This window comes from Symsagittifera roscoffensis, chromosome 8 (assembly GCF_963678635.1).
Source record: "Symsagittifera roscoffensis chromosome 8, txSymRosc1.1, whole genome shotgun sequence".
Taxonomy (NCBI): Eukaryota; Metazoa; Xenacoelomorpha; order Acoela; family Convolutidae; genus Symsagittifera; species Symsagittifera roscoffensis.
The window spans coordinates 30,096,636-30,114,429 of record NC_087069.1 but is presented as its reverse complement, the minus strand read 5'-3'; the positions used below and the strand labels follow the sequence as shown (position 1 = coordinate 30,114,429).

Genomic DNA, 17,794 nt, shown 5'->3' with positions numbered 1-17,794 from the left:
CAGTTCAGGTTCATTCGTTCAACCAGAAGTTCAATTCACTGGAAGCAAGCAGTGGCACCACAAATCAAACCTTTAAAAAACCATGAGAACCAATAACTTTGTTTCCTGTGATAAACTTGTTAGGATTCTTTTTGTGCTCCTTTCAAATATTACTTTTTGATTGGCGTGGATTTTTTGTCCTGGGCTCTTATGGTTGTTGGGCTGCAGTGGAATCAGATGTAATGGTATTAGTTAGAGAGTTAAGGTAGTATGTCAGATGAAACCTATACGAACGTATAATAGAACCTCCGATCTGACAATAAATAAAATTTTTGCCTTTTCGGCCAACTGGCTCTTCGGTATGTTGGTCTTCTATTAAAATGAAGTACCATTAATTGATTTCATAAGACACCGTTAAGTATCTTGTATATCAAATTAATGACATCAATTTTGCATGAGGTCTAATGGTGAAAAGTCCATCCTATCGAGCGCAACATTTTGCAGCTTCCTTTGTCAATCGGCTTTGATATCATCGTCCAATTGAAAAAAAAAACAATTAAACTATTTATGTAACTTTTCACTCTGAATTTCTACGCGTGCTAGCAGTTATTTAAACTATTCCGAAAAAAACATTACTCTGTTGTTTTTTTTTTTCAATTAACTCCTTCAATGATGAGACTATATCTTTTACCAGACCGATTGAATGGACGCTCATTTTTTTTTCAATTAACTCCTTCAATGATGAGACTATATCTTTTACCAGACCGATTGAAGAGACGCTCATTCTCTAATTACTGCCGTTAGTTATGAAATGTGACAGGACGAAGTTACGAAATTTTCCCATACTTATTAAATCCCAGTGACAAAACAGTTTTTTATACCATAATATGCCACGTCATTTTAAATATCCCATTTGTTAGTTAAAATTTGAAGGATTGAAACTACGCGGTAATGAAGTTATCGAAGATTAGAGCTCACCTCTAAATAGCAATTTAATTCATTCTAATTTTCAACTTCTAATGGGAGGCTTTAAACAGAATAGTGCTTTTTGGAAAAGAAAAAGTTTTTTCAAGGGATTAAAGTTGGTTTTTCAACCTGTAAGTAGAGTCATTGTTGGGGAAATATTGATAATGAAGCAACGAAATTAGGTCATTGCACTCACATCAACATCATAATCAAACTAAAAAGGACATGCAAAACTGTGACATTGAAATTTATCTATGGATAAAGTCAAGCAGGCAAAATGTTGCTGATGTTAGATGGAGACGCATTCACTAAAAAGCGTGATACTGAATCTACTACCCATTGATGTGGCGCAGAATGGGGTTGTCAAAGTTCCAATGACGACGAGGCCTAATTTGCGACGAGGTCCTTACTCTATTTAGCGCAGGCACCGTTATCAGCTCAACCCCAGTCCTATACAAGCAAGGCAATTAGTTGAACAGCTGAAGAAACCGCAAAAACTCAGATCAATCATAATGATAGCCAATTCATAGCAGCTAGCCTCAAGACAGTTATTGATAACCCTGGGGTTCAATTTCATATCCAAATTAGTGCTTTTTAATCTTTAACTCTTATTGGAAAGTTCTTTCCGATATTAAATAATATCCTTTGTTCCATTCAGCTCTCTTCAAACTTCAAGACAACGCGGCTTCAAGTAACATTAGTACAAGCTATGCAATCACCGTCTGGCACAACGGCATGGCTTTGCTTTTTCAGGGCCGCTACCCCTCGCTTCACATGCTTTTTTAGAAACAGTTCAGGTTCATTCGTTCAACCAGAAGTTCAATTCACTGGAAGCAAGCAGTGGCACCACAAATCAAACCCTTAAAAAATCATGAGAACCAATAACTTTGTTTCCTGTGATAAACCTGTTAGGATTGTTTTTGTGCTCCTTTCAAATATTACTTTTTGATTGGCGTGGATTTTTTGTCCTGGGCTCTTATGGCTGTTGGGCTGCAGTGGAATCAGATGTAATGGTATTAGTTAGAGAGTTAAGGTAGTATGTCAGATGAAACCTATACGAACGTATAATAGAACCTCCGATCTGACAATAAATAAAATTTTTGCCTTTTCGGCCAACTGGCTCTTCGGTATGTTGGTCTTCTATTAAAATGAAGTACCATTAATTGATTTCATAAGACACCGTTAATTATCTTGTATATCAAATTAATGACATCAATTTTGCATGAGGTCTAATGGTGAAAAGTCCATCCTATCGAGCGCAACATTTTGCAGCTTCCTTTGTCAATCGGCTTAGATATCATCGTCCAATTGAACAAACAATTAAACTATTTATGTAACTTTTCACTTTGAATTTCTACGCGTGCTAGCAGTTATTTAAATTATTCCGAAAAAAAAACTTTACTCTGTTGTTTTTATTCAATTAACTCCTTCAATGATGGGACTATATCTTTTACCAGACCGATTGTTACCAGACCGACTTTTTACCAGACCACAACACAATAATTTTTTTCACTCAATATTTCAAAACTAGCAGAGATTCGAGAAGGACTTTCGCTCAGAAACCCTGAAATAAATGTCTCAAAGCAGACTGAATGGCGTCATTACATCTATCAATCAAAATTGTTTACCGAGTCTGGTAAAGGGCCCATATTTTAATTGGGTGCTGGATATCAGGCCAACGGAACTTCAAGCCGAATCGTAAAGTCAGGGTCTTCGAGCCGAACATTTTCTCAAATAGTCATAAAGTAGAATATTTTCAAGACTATTTTGAAAAGTTTCTCGATTTCACCAGTAATTGGCTTCTTCTAAAATAAATTTTGAGCCACGAAGTGATTTTTAGTAATGTTAATTTTAAAATCTTTGTAGAAAGGTTTTTCTTCTGTATAATTTATGCATTGCAAAATCCGGGTGATGTAATTAATGAATGCCATTCCCAGGTGGTGTATTGCCACAAATAACATTTATAATGGTTTAAACTTGCCTATTTGTTGAATGCTACTATACAGATGAAAATTTAGCATTTTGAGGTGCTTTTGAAGTCTATATTTTGTCCTGAAGTCACTTCGGCTTGAAGTCTCGTCGGATTTCTCTGTCTTCCCGGTTCGAGGTCCCAGACTCATGTCCAGACCAGACCTTAAGGGTCGCGCAACATCCGGATTTAGACCCAAATTGCATAGACGTCTCAGCCTCGGTCTGGAAAATCGCGCCGTCTCCGCCTTGGTCTGGAAAGTCATGCCATCTCCACCCTGGTCTGGAAAGTCGCATCGTATCCACCTCAGTCGCGAGGATTATAATCTTGTTCGCGCCACCTCCGCTTCCGTCTGAAAAGTCGCTCCGTCTTGGTCTGAAAAGTCGCGCCGTCTCCGCTTTGGTCTGCAAAATTCGCGTCGTCTCCGCCTTGGTCGCGAGGAATCGATTCTTGGTCGCGCCGTCTCCGCGATGGTCTGGAAAGTCGCGCCGTATCCGCCTCGGTCTGGAAAGTCGCGCCGCGTCCGTCTTGTTCTGGAAAGTTGCGCCATATACACCGTGGTCTGGGCTGTCTCCACTGTGATTGCTAAAGTCGCGTCGTGTCTACCACGGTCGCAAAGAATTGTTTCTTAGTCGCGTCGTCTCTGCCTCGGTCTGGAAAGTCGCGCCGTCTCCGCCTTGGTCTGAAAAGTCGCGCCGTCTCCTCCTTGGCCTGAAAAGTCGCGCCGTCTCCACTCTGAACGCGAAAGTCGCGCCGCTTCCACTACGGTCGCGATGAAATTATTCTTGGTCGCGCCGTCTCCGCTTCGGTCTGGAAAGTCGCGCCGTCTCCACCTCGGTCGCGAAAGTCTTGAAAGTGCACTTTTTGGTCGCGCTGGCCAGGCCGGTCGCGACAATGCTTTTTGAGTCGCGCCTTATCCTATCCACCTTGGTCGCGAAAGTCGTGCCGTCTCCACCTCGGTCGCGAAAGCCCTGAAAAACTTTTTTCAAATTCGCGCCGTCTCCATGTTGATCTGCAAAATCGCGCCGTCTCCATCTAGGTATGAAAAGTCTGGAAATGGCTATGTTTGGTCGCGCCGGTCACGCGGTTTCCTGAGCCGCAGGATCGCGCCGTATCCGCCTCAGTCGCGAAAGTCGCGCCTTAGTTTTTTGGTCGCGAAAGTCTGGAAACGGCAACTATTGGTCGCCAGAGTCTGGACATACCAAATATGAGTCGCGATGTTTTGGTCGCGCCACCTCCGCTTAGGTCGCGAAAGTCGCGACGGATCATCATAGTCGCAAAAGTCTGGAAATGCCAGGTTTTGGTCGCCAAAGTCTGGACATGTCAAAGTATCGTCGCGAAAGTCTGGACTTGAGTCCGGGGACCTCGACCCGGGATGTTATCATGATATTTACTTATTTAATTAAGCTTAATGGATCTTGGTTTTAGTTGAGTTAGCTGAAAAAGATCTATAAATTGCGGTGGAACCTTTGAGTCTAGGCTAGCTCATTAGCTTCTGTTTCGATTTCAGATAGCGTTTGCTGTTGTGTTGGTAACCTAATTGCCGGAAAATTCTAGCGTTGAAGTTGAAGTTCTCTGAATTGGAGAAAACTGGGTTCGTTTTGAAATGGCAGAACAGAGTTTCGCATCGGCTGCTAATTTTTCCCATTCACTCACAAGTCACTATGTACAAACAGCCGAAGAAGCTAACTCTGCAATATCACCAGTGAGCGTCTTCATATGCATGTCCATGCTTAAACACGGCGCCACCGGCAAAACCAAAACAGAGCTGGAGAAATCCTTGTCGATTAATTCGAAAAACGAAAATCAAGACGCTCAACATGTGATCAGAAAGTTGACAGAATCATCAAATGATTTGTTCACGCTAACAACGGCAAATGGACTCTTTCTTCAAGAGGGATTCGAACCAGAAACGGCGTTTGTAGATCACTTGAAATCGGAGTTCACCGCGCATGTTGAGAATGCGAAATTTGGGTCGCAAGAGGGCGAGAAAATAGTGAATGACTGGGTAAAAAAAGAGACTAATGGAAAAATAAAAGATTTGATAAAAGACACAACTGAAGATCACGTGATGGCGCTAGTGAATGCGGTGTACATGAAGGGAAAATGGGCGAAGCCTTTCGAGAAAGAGGATACCGATGAAGGAGAGTTCAATCTTCTATCTGGTGAGCTTTTTTTCAACATAAGTTTAAGGGGTAAAGGCGCGTTCTTAGTGCTTCAGTTGGTGATTTGCCTTATGCCTTAAATTTCGTAATGAACCGTCAAATGAACTACTTAATAATGTGTTTGTATACACTGTTTACCTTCGCGATTGGTTTATACAATTTAAATAACCTGGTAAAATGTATTAAAAATACACAGTTTGGCTTCGTAATGTGCAAGATAAAATTGAAATTATAATATTTCCTGTTAGGTTATCGCATATTTTTTATATGCGATACCCTTTTAAGTTGTATAGAAGAATTCAATTCTGAAAACTATCTTGTTTTTCAAATTCTGAAAACTAACTTGTTTTTCAAATTCTGAAAACTATCTTGTTTTTCAAATTCTGAAAACTATCTTGTTTTTCAAATTGTGAAACCTAACTTGCTTTTCTGGTGCATTTAGATTTATCTTGAATTCTGGTTATTTAAGGAGAGAAGGTAAATGTGCAGCTAATGAAGCAAATCGGAAGTTTTGCATACGTCAAAAGTGGCAAATTTGTCATGGCCTTTTTGCCTTACAAAAGTGCCTCTAGCGACACAGCTTGGGAAATGGGCATACTTTTACCCGAACAGGGTTTGAAACCAACCGATTTCCTCAAATTTTTGCAACGTGATCAGTTGAAGGGCTTGAGGTCAAAAGCCAAGTTGGAAAGACTGGATGTCATCTTGCCGAAGTGTAGAGTGGAATGCACCATTGATCTAATTCCGATTTTTAAGAAATTAGGAGTAAAAGCTGCTTTCACGCCGGGTGCTGACTTCTCGGGAATTAGGTTAGTAGATGTCACGAAGTAAGTACGGAATTTAAATTTTTGATTTTCGACCGCAATTTGTCAAATTATTGAGGTCATGAGCTAAGAGTTTTATTAGATCGCAGACAAGCGTTTCCAATCGAATACGAACTTTTTCTGAACTTGTGTCCGGTTTGTGTGGAACATTAGTGTAACAAAGCTTGATGCTAAGACTCTTTCTTTTCAAAACGCCATTTCACAAGTTGAATTTAGTAAATTTTAAGCTGGCGACCGGTCTCGATGGTTGCTTACAAAGTTATTGATCTTTATCTACATACAAATATCAGTCGCATACATACAATATCTACATACAAATTTAAGTAGCAAGATGTGCAATCATGACTTGAATCCATGAATACTTTCGGAAATGAGCACCTTTGGAAATATTCCATCACTACTTTTTTCCATTTGTTGGCTTGGGTTTTGAATGCAATTTTGGATAGTTTGTATTTGTTGTTTTACTTTGTCTGAATTATTTGGATGCATTCGTCGCCTTTTTTGATGTTCAATTTTTAGGGGAAACGACGAAATATTTGTGCTCGGGTGGTTTTTGTTTTCAGACAAACTTTAACTACTAACTAGCAAGTTTGATAGATTTTTTTCGTTTCAAAGCTTTCAATGTTTTGGGCTCAGAAATTACAAACAAGCTTTCACTGCGATGATTTTTGTTAAGTTTTTAAAAGTCGATGAACGTATAAAAGGCTTTTATAGGTATTGGTGGTTTTTTTCAGGAAAAAGTCTTAAAACGGTCTAATAATTACGGAAAATTTTAATATTAAGGGATATTAATGTTTTTATGAATGCACTTCGGTATAAATTCTTTGTTTGATTTCAAGTTCATTTGCTAAAAGTTAAGTAAATTGCGCTCTCCAAATATGAACGTGGCGCCATAAAAAGTGGAAGATTTCTTGCTTCGAAAGTGGAATTTTATTTCAAGATTTTTTAGGCGAAGAAAAGCTTAGCTGATAATCAAATTTTGTCAACTGGATTGAAATCATCAAAAAAGTGTCGATCATAAATTGTGGTTGAAATTCAAATAGCTTTAAGTCCATCTGTTTTTTTTCTGGGTTTTTCGAATATTGAGATTTTTTCAAATAAAACAAGTCAGTATTTTTTCTGTTTACATAAGTTCATTGACTCTTTTCCATGAGTTTGTTGGCTTTGTTCGAATTTTAAAAATTACCAAATTTTAAAAATTGGTTGGTAAACAAAGCGCGAAAAACAACGTCATATTATAGCGTCGGCGGCAAATCAACCATTCAAAGTTTAGTTAAAGCAATCATGTTGCTCTTATTTTTCTTGTTCTATTTTTTTGGACCACAAACTTTTGTACCGATTTTAAAAGCGAGTCAAAAATTCAGATGATACGAGCATTCTTGTTTCTTTTCCAACGCATCAAAGTAATGAAGGACCGACTCATTTCTGCCTAGAATCGAAATTTGTGAGGAAAAGAACGATTCTCATTTCAAATGGTTCAACATTTTATTTAGTTGTCATCATTCAATTTTTAAGTACTTCTTGGCTTCACCTTCTACGCCATTGGGTTTAGGAATTAATTTTGCGCAATTAAGATTACCAAATTAGTATTTAAAGTTGCGAGCTTGTTGATTACGTGTCGATGAACGGAGGTTATGTTAAATTTTTGTTAGTTTCCTATTACAGTTTTGTAATATCTTTTTCACGTCAATTTTATTTGCGCTTTGGTTTTTGATTTTTTGTAGTTCAATTTAGCGGAACTACGAAAGCGCAAATGGCCTGAATGACTTCTATTTTCGAAAGTAGATTTTAAATTTCCAAGTTGAATAAAAAAAATTTATTGATCCAGTGTGTGTTGAAACTGGCTGGCTGAGTTTCTTCCAAAAAGTGTTAATAAGAAATTATTGTTGAAATTCGAAAAGTGTTAAGGTCAGATATATATTTTTTGAAATTTCTAAAACTGTCTGTTAGAATAATTCACATGGGATAGTTGTACCTGTGAGGAATCTTCGGTGTCACTTGCTTAGCAGCAACCTTTAATCGTTTTAGCTTTTTGTTGTTCTTCTTGTGGCTGTTGCCTCTTCTCGAAGGATATCATGTGGGTTGTGTGTACGTCATAAGCATGTTTTCGGCTAGATGACCATAACAAGTTTATTATCAAAATATGTTTCAGTGCAAATGAGTCTACCATGGTTAGTTCGATTCTGCAGAAGTGCTTTGTGGACATAGATGAAGAGGGGACGGAAGCAGCAGCTGCAACAGCTGTGATGATGATGCTCAGCTGTGCAGTTGGGGGCATAGACGAGCCCCCCATCACCTTCCACGTCACCTGCCCTCATGTATACTTCATATACCAGCCATCCACGGGGATAGTGTTGTTCAATGGGGTTGTTACTGACCCCACTGTTGGACATTGAGTCTGCGTCCCACTGCTGACTTTTTGAGATCAGTTGGATAGCTTTTGCTTTAGTTTCGACGGCGAAACTGTTGTACTTTTTACTGCACAAGCGGTTTTGAACAGTTTACTTCGCCTGTTGAATTGATAAATAATATGTTTTTTTTGCAGTTATTTCCATGAAAAAAATGATGCAAATATTCAAAAAATCTAACATATCGAACCATTAGACAGTGCAACTACTCGTGCTCACTTCAGTGCTATAAATTCACTGTTTTTAAAAATATTTATTTTGCTCATATAAAAGTTAGCGAACAGAATTAAATTTTGAACTAGTTTGTACCTGCTTTTGGAAGTAAAATTTTCGAAATCGGAAATTTGTAGAGAATCTTATTCTAGTTATCATCTGAACAAATTTTTTGTTCCGACCTTCAAAAAAAAGATGCTAGCTGCGCTTTTTCTCGGAAGAAATTTTGGTGATTGAAGTCGGAATCTCGATTGACAATTTTTTGAATCTCGTTAGCGATATTTATCGAAGACTAGTGACCTCTTTGGGGAAACTTTTGGCGTTTTCACAGCATCAGCCTTGTGTATTTATAAGTTAATTTTTTTTTCAGATTGGTCTTATTCATTAAATTATTGCGACGAGAGAAAAAGGAAGATACAGTAGTCCAAATGGGATCCATGTTAGGCAAAAAAGGGTCAGAGTCCACAGATAAGGAGAATGGAGGCGACGAGAAGATACAGGTCAGCTTCTAGGATTTAAAGTTATGGAAAACGGCATTTGTAATAGTTTTTTTTGCGTTTTCGAACTTCCAGAAAACATGACAGAGCCATCTTCTACCAGTTTCCACCTTCCTAAAGCTTTCTTTTGGTTTTAGTTGGTTTTAGTCAATCAAGTCGATCAATTTTGAAAAGACAGAAACATAGAATTTAGGGTGTTTATAATAATAAAATCCATAGGTTCAATAGAACGTTGAGCCATTGGTGGTACTCAAATCTAATTCAGTCCCGTTTTAATCGCTTAACTATTGGACCTGTTGTTTTGATTTAATTGATGGCTGCTGTAGGTGAACAAGTGGGACAGTAGTGCGGTGAAGAATGCGATCGATGATTGTGCGAAGCAGGTGGCCTCAGGGAAGTTCAACTTCGAAGAGGTCTTCCAACTCATGAACATCCGACTCGTCATCAGGTGACCACAAACAGCATCATTGCTATACTCTTGTGTATTGTATTGTATTGTTGCTAATGTTAATCAAATGTAACAATTTTGTCTGGCAACCAAGTGTCTTAAGCCCATAAATGGCCATACTTTTTAAATAAATGCCCTAACTTTTTAGAGGAGTTCATTTTGAAGAAGACATCTCAAGCTACAAGAAAATACGTTATGAAACTCTTTTTTCTTGAGTTTTGAATTGGTTTTAGAAAAAGTAGTTTCAAGATTATTGTGTTCAGAGCAGGTTTTATTGTTTGTTTTAAAAGCCGTTTCAAGGCTTGTATCTGGAGTTGACTAAAGATACCGTAACTAGTATCAAATTTATGCCTTGTAATGTGTGTTTTGTCTGTGTTTCTTGTTGTGCAGTTGTGTGGCAGTGTCATTTGCGGCGTTGGCCCTGTTGTATGACTTAGCGAATCCATTTCCGAAGAGCAAGTACGTCCTGGCCACATGCAGTCTCTCCTACTTCTTCATGATGGGAATATTCACCCTCTTCACCCTCCTAAAGGTAATACAACTCCAGATTCTCTGCCTAAATTGTTGCGCCCAAACGGCGCAAAATGAAAACAAATAATGCAAATGCTCGGATCTCATTGGTTTTACTTAGGTGAGCTACCAAAACAACATGAATAATGATGATGGTTTAGACGAACAAAAAAGTTAATTTCTGGGAAACGAGAGAAACCAGAAGAGAGGTCAAAAATTAAGAACAGTCAGTTCTAGTCTCAATCAACGAAGTTAAATTATCGTCAAAACATTAATTCGATATTTCAATTCAAAAAAATGCATCCATAATGTCACAAAAGCAGGCAGGTTAATGCAATCAGCTTCATGTCTCAATTTTTTTTATCTTGGTTTGACTAAATTTGCGCTTCGTAACTATAACGCATTTGTGAATTCTGCTCCAAGAGACAAAGTATATCTTTTTATGTAATCTTACATATATCCAGACATGATCCGCTTGACCATAGCGATTTCGATTTGATCCATATTGATTTTTTGCTTGAGATACAATAAAGACTTCATTCATTGGTTCGAGAAAGATCAACATGCGAGCTGGTCAGCCGCGTTTGTGCCCGAACTAACAGTTTTGATTTTTTTTGGCTTGTTTTTTGGCTGAATAATGATGCCTCACCCTCACAGCCTGTCATACCGTAACGTTTGAGTTTGTTATGGAATCCGAACGGATAGGGTAAATATCTGCAAGTAAGTTTAGTTGAGCGAAAGAACTGAACATATATCTGAATTCGTTTGTTCGGAACATAGACGTTCAACTTTTAGGCCTTGAATATTGACGGTCAAGGCCAACAATCTTAGTTTTAGTAATATAACTGGTAAAAGATTTACAGTACAAATAAATAAACAACTTCATGATGAATAATGCCAATCCGGCCGGATGACATCCCCCTTGAATGAAATAACTCAGTTTATCGTCTCCGTGGGACCAAATTGTTTGAGTTTTAAAGTCCCGGTGGGACTAGGGGTTTATTTTCTCCGTAGGACTGTCTGTTTGATCGTTTATTCTGTTCCTTTTCTTTCGTAATTTGTTTTATAGCTGTTACATTTGTGGCTGTCTCTTCCGTCGTGATAATCTTTGTTGCCGTCGCTACTTGTTCATCATCCTCTTCAAAGACTTTTTTGTGCTCCTCCGTTGTATTTATTTCCTCGTTTACTCGGTCTACCGTCTATTTTTTGGGACTTTCCACCGGGGAGGTCAGATCAATGATTTTTACCGTTTCGTCATCTTGCTTTTTTGGTTTGATGGTTTCCAGGAATTAAATGCATTCAGTACTTTAATGTTATAGTTTTTTGTGTTTATCCTTATGACTTTTTGTTACAATCAGAATGTCATCAAGGTAGGCAAATGTGTTTTCACAATTTGTTAATGTGAGACCTATGGCTTTTGAAGTTCTGTCGGCATGTCCGTGAGGCCGTAGAATCCCCTCTGAAATTGGTATCTTCATGTCGCTTTCTTCCCTATCAGACTTCCCCCCCCTAGCATTGTTCTCTCGTTTCCTTATCTAATGGGATTTGCGAAAATGCTTAGCGTAGATCGAGAGTTGTGAAGAGGGATTGTTGTGAGTCATCCCCCTTTATGATTTGTGCGATGTTGTCAAATAACAGTTCAATATTAGGCATTTGGTATTTGTTTTTGTGTATGAGTTAATTGATTTTCTTGGTGTCTAGCGCAAGTTTAAACGTTTTGTCCTTTTTTTACCGTTATGAAGACTGGGCTGATGAATTGTGTTATCAGAACTTTTGTCTACTCTTTTGATTTTTTCTGATCTATTGTTTTACTTAGCTCCGCTTCCACTCTTTCTTGTTAATGAATAGGGATTCTTCGACCTTTTTGCTGGATCGAAGTAATATTTTTGTTAAAATTGAGTTCGCATTACGTGATCTTCTGATTTTCACACAAATTTCTCGGAAGTTTTCTTTAACCGAGGTTTGTATTTCCTGGTCGGATCTTTCTTCTGTTCCATGAATATTGAGATTACTGTTGTGTGCTGCCCTGTATTGAACAAGTTTGATACCTATTTGTGGTAGAATATTTCGCCCGATTATATTTGCTTTTTGGTCGTCAACGATGATAAACGGGGCCGACTAAATTATCCATCCTCCGGACTCCACCGCAATGATAAGTCGCCCCTTTTTTGAACAATGGGTTTTCCATTATAACAAGCGAGTCTTCGGGCTGCAGCCTCCGGTGGGATTGACCTAAATTTGGCGGATCGATCGGTTTTTCCAAATCTTTCCGCCGTTTTTTCGTTGAAGGACATGGGGCTTCCAGACTCTGCGATGGCGAGAAAAATCTTCTGAATGTGTTTTAAGTTTTGCTAAATGTTCATTTAGCTCTTTTTTTATGTTTAATGCGTTTCTGGCTTCAAATGCTTCTGAAATTGCCAGCAAAGTAAAATTGTCCCGAGGAATTTCTTCCTAAACGTTAGTCGATATGAATTCGGCATAAGTCACTGGGTCATTATTATCTCCTGCGGCGAATGAATTTTCTTTTTCTTGTTGACTGCCCGTTTCTTGCATGTAGTTAACATTTGTTGACCTACATACTCTTGCAAAATGACCTCGTTTTGCGTACTTAGTACATATTTTTTCTTTTGCTGGGTATGACGTCAAATGATTTGATCCAAACGGTTCACCACATTTATAACATGTTTTGTTTGTTTGTTGGTTTTGTTGCCTCTCGTGGGTGTACGCTCTGCGGGGAAAATATTTCGACCTCGTCTATTTCCGCGACTTTTTAACTTGTTTTGGTACAAGTTCTGATAGCCACCTCTCCCGCGTGGTTGGATTTAGCTCATGGGTTTCTGTTTCGCTGATGTGTTTGTGTTTATTGTTGCTCCGAATGGGTTCGTTTTCATCAATTTACTTTGTTCTATACCTTTCTCCCTCCTGATTGCATATTCGTATGCTTCTTGTATGCGTCTTGTGGAGATTTGGTCTCTGCCAATAACTCTTCTGCAATCTTTTCGTTAGACATGTGGGCCGTGAACATATCCCGAACCCATTCATATTCTCGATCTCCACAATCCGCTCGGGAAGCTAATTCGACTAAATTTGCAAGAAATTTTTCCAATGTTTAGTTTTTCCGTTGTTTTCGACAAATATTCGCGTCAGTTCTTTTGTAGTTGTCGTTTGAATTTTTGGGTTTGGTCTTCTTTGTTGTAATTGTCTTTGTCCTTCTGCTCCGAGACATAGAAAAACATAGCTTCTAACTTTGGTGCATCATCCCATGGTGTTTTATCACGAAGTACGCCTTTTTTTTGATTTTTTCACGTTATTTTTCCAAGTTACTCGTTATTTTTTTGGTTTCTGATGTCTTTTTTATTGTTTTTGTGCTTATGTTTCACCAGTGATCTCGATTTCGTAAGTCGTTTCTGTTGGTTCTATCACAGGAGGTTTCGCTCGTAACAAGTTTCTTACATCTATCCCATCTTTGGCGAAAACGGCCATCTCCATCATCGCTGCTCTTTTTGAACATTTCAGTGGTGGTTCTTACGATGCCTTCTGCCACAAAAGTGGGATACTCATTGGTTTTTTATATCCTGCTGGCTGCGCCATGTCATACTGTAACGTATGAGTTTGTTATAGAATCCGAACGGATTGGCTAAATATCTGTTAGTAAGTTTAGTTGAGCGAAAGAACTGAACATAATTTTAAATTATTTGTTCTGAACATGGACGTTCAAAATTTAGGTCTTGACTGGTCAAGGCCACCAATCTAATTTATAGTAATATAACTGGTAATAGATTTTTAGTATAAATATATATAAATACTTCATAATGAATCATGCCAATCCGGCCGGATGACACAGCCCAAGAGTATGGATTATGGTGGGTCTCGAACCTCCGATCTAATGTCCGAGATGCAGAGACGGCAGTTTGTTTCAGGAGAAAAACATAGTTTACCAGGGTGATGACAGGGAAACAGTGGTAGGCATTCCTTGTAGACTGGAAATGGGCAGCACTCTTAAGAAGTATCAGAACATATTCCACTTCGACCTAGCACTGCACAACGGAGACGCACACGAAGGTATGATATTTTGCAAAAAGTTCGATTCAATCAAAAACAGCTATGAACCTAATCGTTATAAAAGGCGTTTAGCTAACAATATCATTCTCCGATTTTTTGAGAGGATATCTTCAGTGCGGCATTTTTGCTGTCATCGTTTTTGTTTCCTGCAATGTTATGATTGTGTCCAATGTCAACTGTTTTTCAACTCCTACAGATATCGTTACAGCAAAAAAACTAATGAATTACCAGTGCTTCGTTATTTTACGAGAATTGCATGTAACTTACTTTGCAGCTCAGTTTCGCGGCACAGATTAGTGGGGATTTAACATTAGGAAGTTTGTCCGAATTGTGGGCTTTGAGTTTATTCACTAAATACATCCCTGAAAAAGGGCGATCGTTTTGAATTGGTTCGACAATTCAAATGCAATTTTGAAAATTCGATTGCAATTTTAACGCCATTTCACTGTCTCCAGGTCAGAATTTTTTCAAAAATTTAAGTCGTTGTCTGATAAATTTATTAAAACTATATATTATATGGAGAGTTGCAAAAAGTTCTGATTAAAAATGGCAATTGACCAATTTCAGAAAATTGAAGAAAAGAAAAGCTCGTTTTTAGACAGATTTTATGTCTAAAGGTTGCCCTGCCCGTAAGTTCGAAACTGGTACAATTGGCAGATTGCTCCTTTCAAGTGTTTTGTCTATCAGGAATTTCTGCTACTTATAATTAATAGGAAAAAGTTCGGACAAACAATGTTAATTAAAAGATCAATTGGCCTATGTGGTACCGTTTTCGCATGCAAAAACCAATTTTTTAGACACGGTTATTGTTTCAAGGTTGCCTGAAACTTCAAAAAGCAAGCAACATTTTTTCAAATTGAAAAGATTGCTCTTTGTAGTTATTTCTGTATGTCTGATTTTCTTGCAACTCTATTGTTTATAACAAATATACTGGACAACGCCTTCTTAATTTTCAAAAATAATTTTGACTTTCAAGCTCAAACTAATTGAAAGCAGCTCTTTAAAAATTGTTATAAGCTTTCCTTTCGGTCATTTTTGTTTGAAAACTTACATGGCCCATCGTTATTGAGTGAAAAGCGTTTGATGAAGTAAGTGGGCTTGAAAATATTCAGTTTTATACGGGCCTGAAAACGTGCACTACTTTTTCGGCGACCAATTGGTAACCCTGGACATGAAGTCCAGTTTTTTAAATTCAGGACAACGCTTTCGAAACACCGCATTCAACGAAAACAGCTCGAACTTGCAATAAGCAAAAAGCGACGACAAAAAAAAACAAACGCGGAACTTACAAAATCTCTAGATGGAGGGTTGACCAGAAACCTCTTGAAATACTTCAGAAATTTAAGAGTTCCTTATGCTTGTTATAACTCAATGAAACTGAAAGGCGAGTCGTTTGATGTTTAGAGATTGAGTTCAGTTTTCCAGTGGAGAACTATTTCACTGAAGACGGAGTGCTTCTGGAAGAGAAATTTGAGAAATTGCTGACTGAAAATTTCAACAAAATTGTCCACGTTCGAAAGGGAGAATCGAAAAAGAAAAACTGACTAATGCAAGTCATCAGAGTTTAACTTGATATCAACTAGTTTTCGTGGATCAACGTACTGGTTTATTAAACGAGATGTATAATTAATTATTGTTCTAAGTATCGTCCATCGTGTCTTAAAATGGATACGCAAGAATGAAACTTAATGTTTTGCTTTTATGTAAAAAAAACTATTTGTTGTTCCAAACCCAGTTTTGCTGTTTATTTATTTGTGCATTTATGGTTCTGAAAACTAAATTATTCTTTGAATTTAAGTAGTATATGAGCTGAATATGTGTGATTTTGAGTTTTGGCTGTAATTAATAGTAAATGTTGCTCGTGTTAGTTGGTCGCAATAAAAAATTGGCTGGGATTGTTTTTTAGATCAAGTGAAATCAGCCAAATTGGAGTGATTTAAAAGTGGTTCTGGAAATCTATAATTGTATTGTCTCAGGTTTTTCGGAAGTTTATTCGGAGATAATGAAATAGAGACTTGCGGGAAAATGGCACTTTCTATTTTTCTCTTTACCAATCAGCACTTTTTTCAATTAAAATTCAATTATTTTAAAAAACAACGCTTTTTGGAGAAGAGCATTGCCGTATGATTGAACGCAGAGGCATGTTCTTTTTGCTTACACTAGCGTCAGCTCCGTTTTTTTTATTACGAATGTTCCTTTTTTTCTAACCTAACTCGCAAATAAAGGATTAATTAAAAAAGTTCACTCATTTGCAAATTTCACTGTAGTACTGAAAATAACATAGCATCTGTTCTCTGCTTTATTATCGACTAGTGTATAATAATAAGTGGCTATGCTCAACGATCTTTGATATCTTTGTGAAATATTGAGACTCTCTGAAATTGAGCTTGTAGATTTTCCATGTGTCCAGACTCTTAGATATCTTAAGCAAATGCTGACAATCTTAAATTAAAAAATTGTACTGTTTTTGGATAGGTTTTATTTAGTTTAAAAATTGTAAGCAAGAAAACTTAGTGAGCCGTTGTGATATCGTTTGTGACTGACACGAGAGAAAACTAATATTGTTATTTTAAAAAAAAAAGTTTATCTAGTTCATTTAAGCTGTTTCCTGTGAGTCCTGCTGTTATCAGCGTAGTTGAAATGGCAGACTGAGTGCAGCTGCTAACCGAAGATTTGCAATCCAGTGAACTTGGGCAATGTTTCAAAAAAATAAGACATAGAAATTTAAATACATAAATATACACTTCAAGGTTACGTTAATGCTAGCACAGTAGCAGGCAGTACCACATATCCTCTCGGGTAGGAAATGTTTTCAACTACTTTCTAAAAATAGTTTCGTAATAACAATAGGAGTTAATTCTCAGTTTCTAAAACTTTGATTTTCAGTTTGAAATTTTGTATTGTTGTCGCCCCATTATCTGTTAATCTTCGCCTAGGTCGATTCTTTGCATAGCCGAATTTTCTTCGGAACAGATGTCTCTGGAGCAGCCCCAGTCGCGTTTTTATGGGTCTATACGTGTCTGAAAGTATGTGAGTCTCCTTCGGTATTTGTGTGGTGCCGCCTTTAGTAGTGCACCCCCTGATAGATCTTCCTCTGAGATCTCTCGTATCGAGTGTTTTACGGGATCGCCGAACCGTCGAGATTCCTTGCTGTTATTTTGTCTGGAGCTTCTTCTGACCACCGAGTTCTCCATGCTAGAATCATCCGCTGCGCCTATTGGAGGATCGAATTTTTCATCACTCTCTCCTTCTGGTTGTTTTTTTTTCCTCTAAATTTGTCTGCTACTTTTTGGACTCCTCTTCAATGCTTGGTTGGCCAGGTTTTCCCACTCTGTTAGCGACAGGTCACGATTTTGAAAAGTGTCAATTATGTCCTCTGGTTTTTTGGACAAGTCCACGTTCTTTGAGTTTCTCCCCTTTGGGGAGTTTTCCAGAAGTTTCAGGCTCTCCCTCAGTTGGTCTATTCATGTTTTAGCTGCGATGCTGTCAGTCCTGACCTTTCCAGACGTTGTTTGTCTAATTATTCAGAATTAGTTAGAAGTGTTTCTCTACACTTTTTATATTCATGCTTAGGCAGTCTTTCGAAAGGTGCCTGAAATGGAAAAACATGGATTTTTTTGTTTTTTTTTGTCTCAGATCGCGAATTATCGTGCTGCTGAGACATAATTTTATCGAACATTTGCCTGAAAACTGATCCGATGTTATTGATTCGGGCATATCATGCGTATCTATGTAACTTCTTGAAAATTTCAC

At 37.9% G+C, this 17,794-nt stretch overlaps 2 protein-coding genes across 2 annotated transcripts; both read left to right on the top strand.

Moving 5' to 3' along the window:
• The first annotated feature begins 829 nt into the window (after window positions 1-829).
• LOC134853268 (signal peptidase complex subunit 2-like) lies at window positions 830-15,930 on the top strand. Its single transcript, XM_063869243.1, has 6 exons — window positions 830-834; window positions 8,893-9,024; window positions 9,348-9,469; window positions 9,860-10,001; window positions 13,900-14,041; window positions 15,446-15,930. The coding sequence occupies exons 2-6, from the start codon at window positions 8,953-8,955 to the stop codon at window positions 15,583-15,585; spliced, it is 618 nt and encodes a 205-aa protein (XP_063725313.1). The 5' UTR covers window positions 830-834; window positions 8,893-8,952; the 3' UTR covers window positions 15,586-15,930.
• On the top strand, window positions 4,291-8,563 carry LOC134853095 (alpha-1-antiproteinase 2-like). Its single transcript, XM_063869030.1, has 3 exons — window positions 4,291-5,079; window positions 5,549-5,888; window positions 8,056-8,563. The coding sequence occupies exons 1-3, from the start codon at window positions 4,521-4,523 to the stop codon at window positions 8,297-8,299; spliced, it is 1,143 nt and encodes a 380-aa protein (XP_063725100.1). The 5' UTR covers window positions 4,291-4,520; the 3' UTR covers window positions 8,300-8,563.
• Window positions 15,931-17,794: the final 1,864 nt, after the last annotated feature.

Coding starts and splice junctions, on each gene's coding strand:
- LOC134853095 (XM_063869030.1), top strand. CDS start 4,521: ATGGCAGAACAGAGTTTCGCATCGGCTGCTAATTTTTCCCATTCACTC. Junction 5,080..5,548: donor AGAGTTCAATCTTCTATCTG/GTGAGCTTTTTT, acceptor TGGTTATTTAAG/GAGAGAAGGTAAATGTGCAG. Junction 5,889..8,055: donor GCTGACTTCTCGGGAATTAG/GTTAGTAGATGT, acceptor AATATGTTTCAG/TGCAAATGAGTCTACCATGG.
- LOC134853268 (XM_063869243.1), top strand. CDS start 8,953: ATGGGATCCATGTTAGGCAAAAAAGGGTCAGAGTCCACAGATAAGGAG. Junction 9,025..9,347: donor GAGGCGACGAGAAGATACAG/GTCAGCTTCTAG, acceptor TGGCTGCTGTAG/GTGAACAAGTGGGACAGTAG. Junction 9,470..9,859: donor AACATCCGACTCGTCATCAG/GTGACCACAAAC, acceptor CTTGTTGTGCAG/TTGTGTGGCAGTGTCATTTG.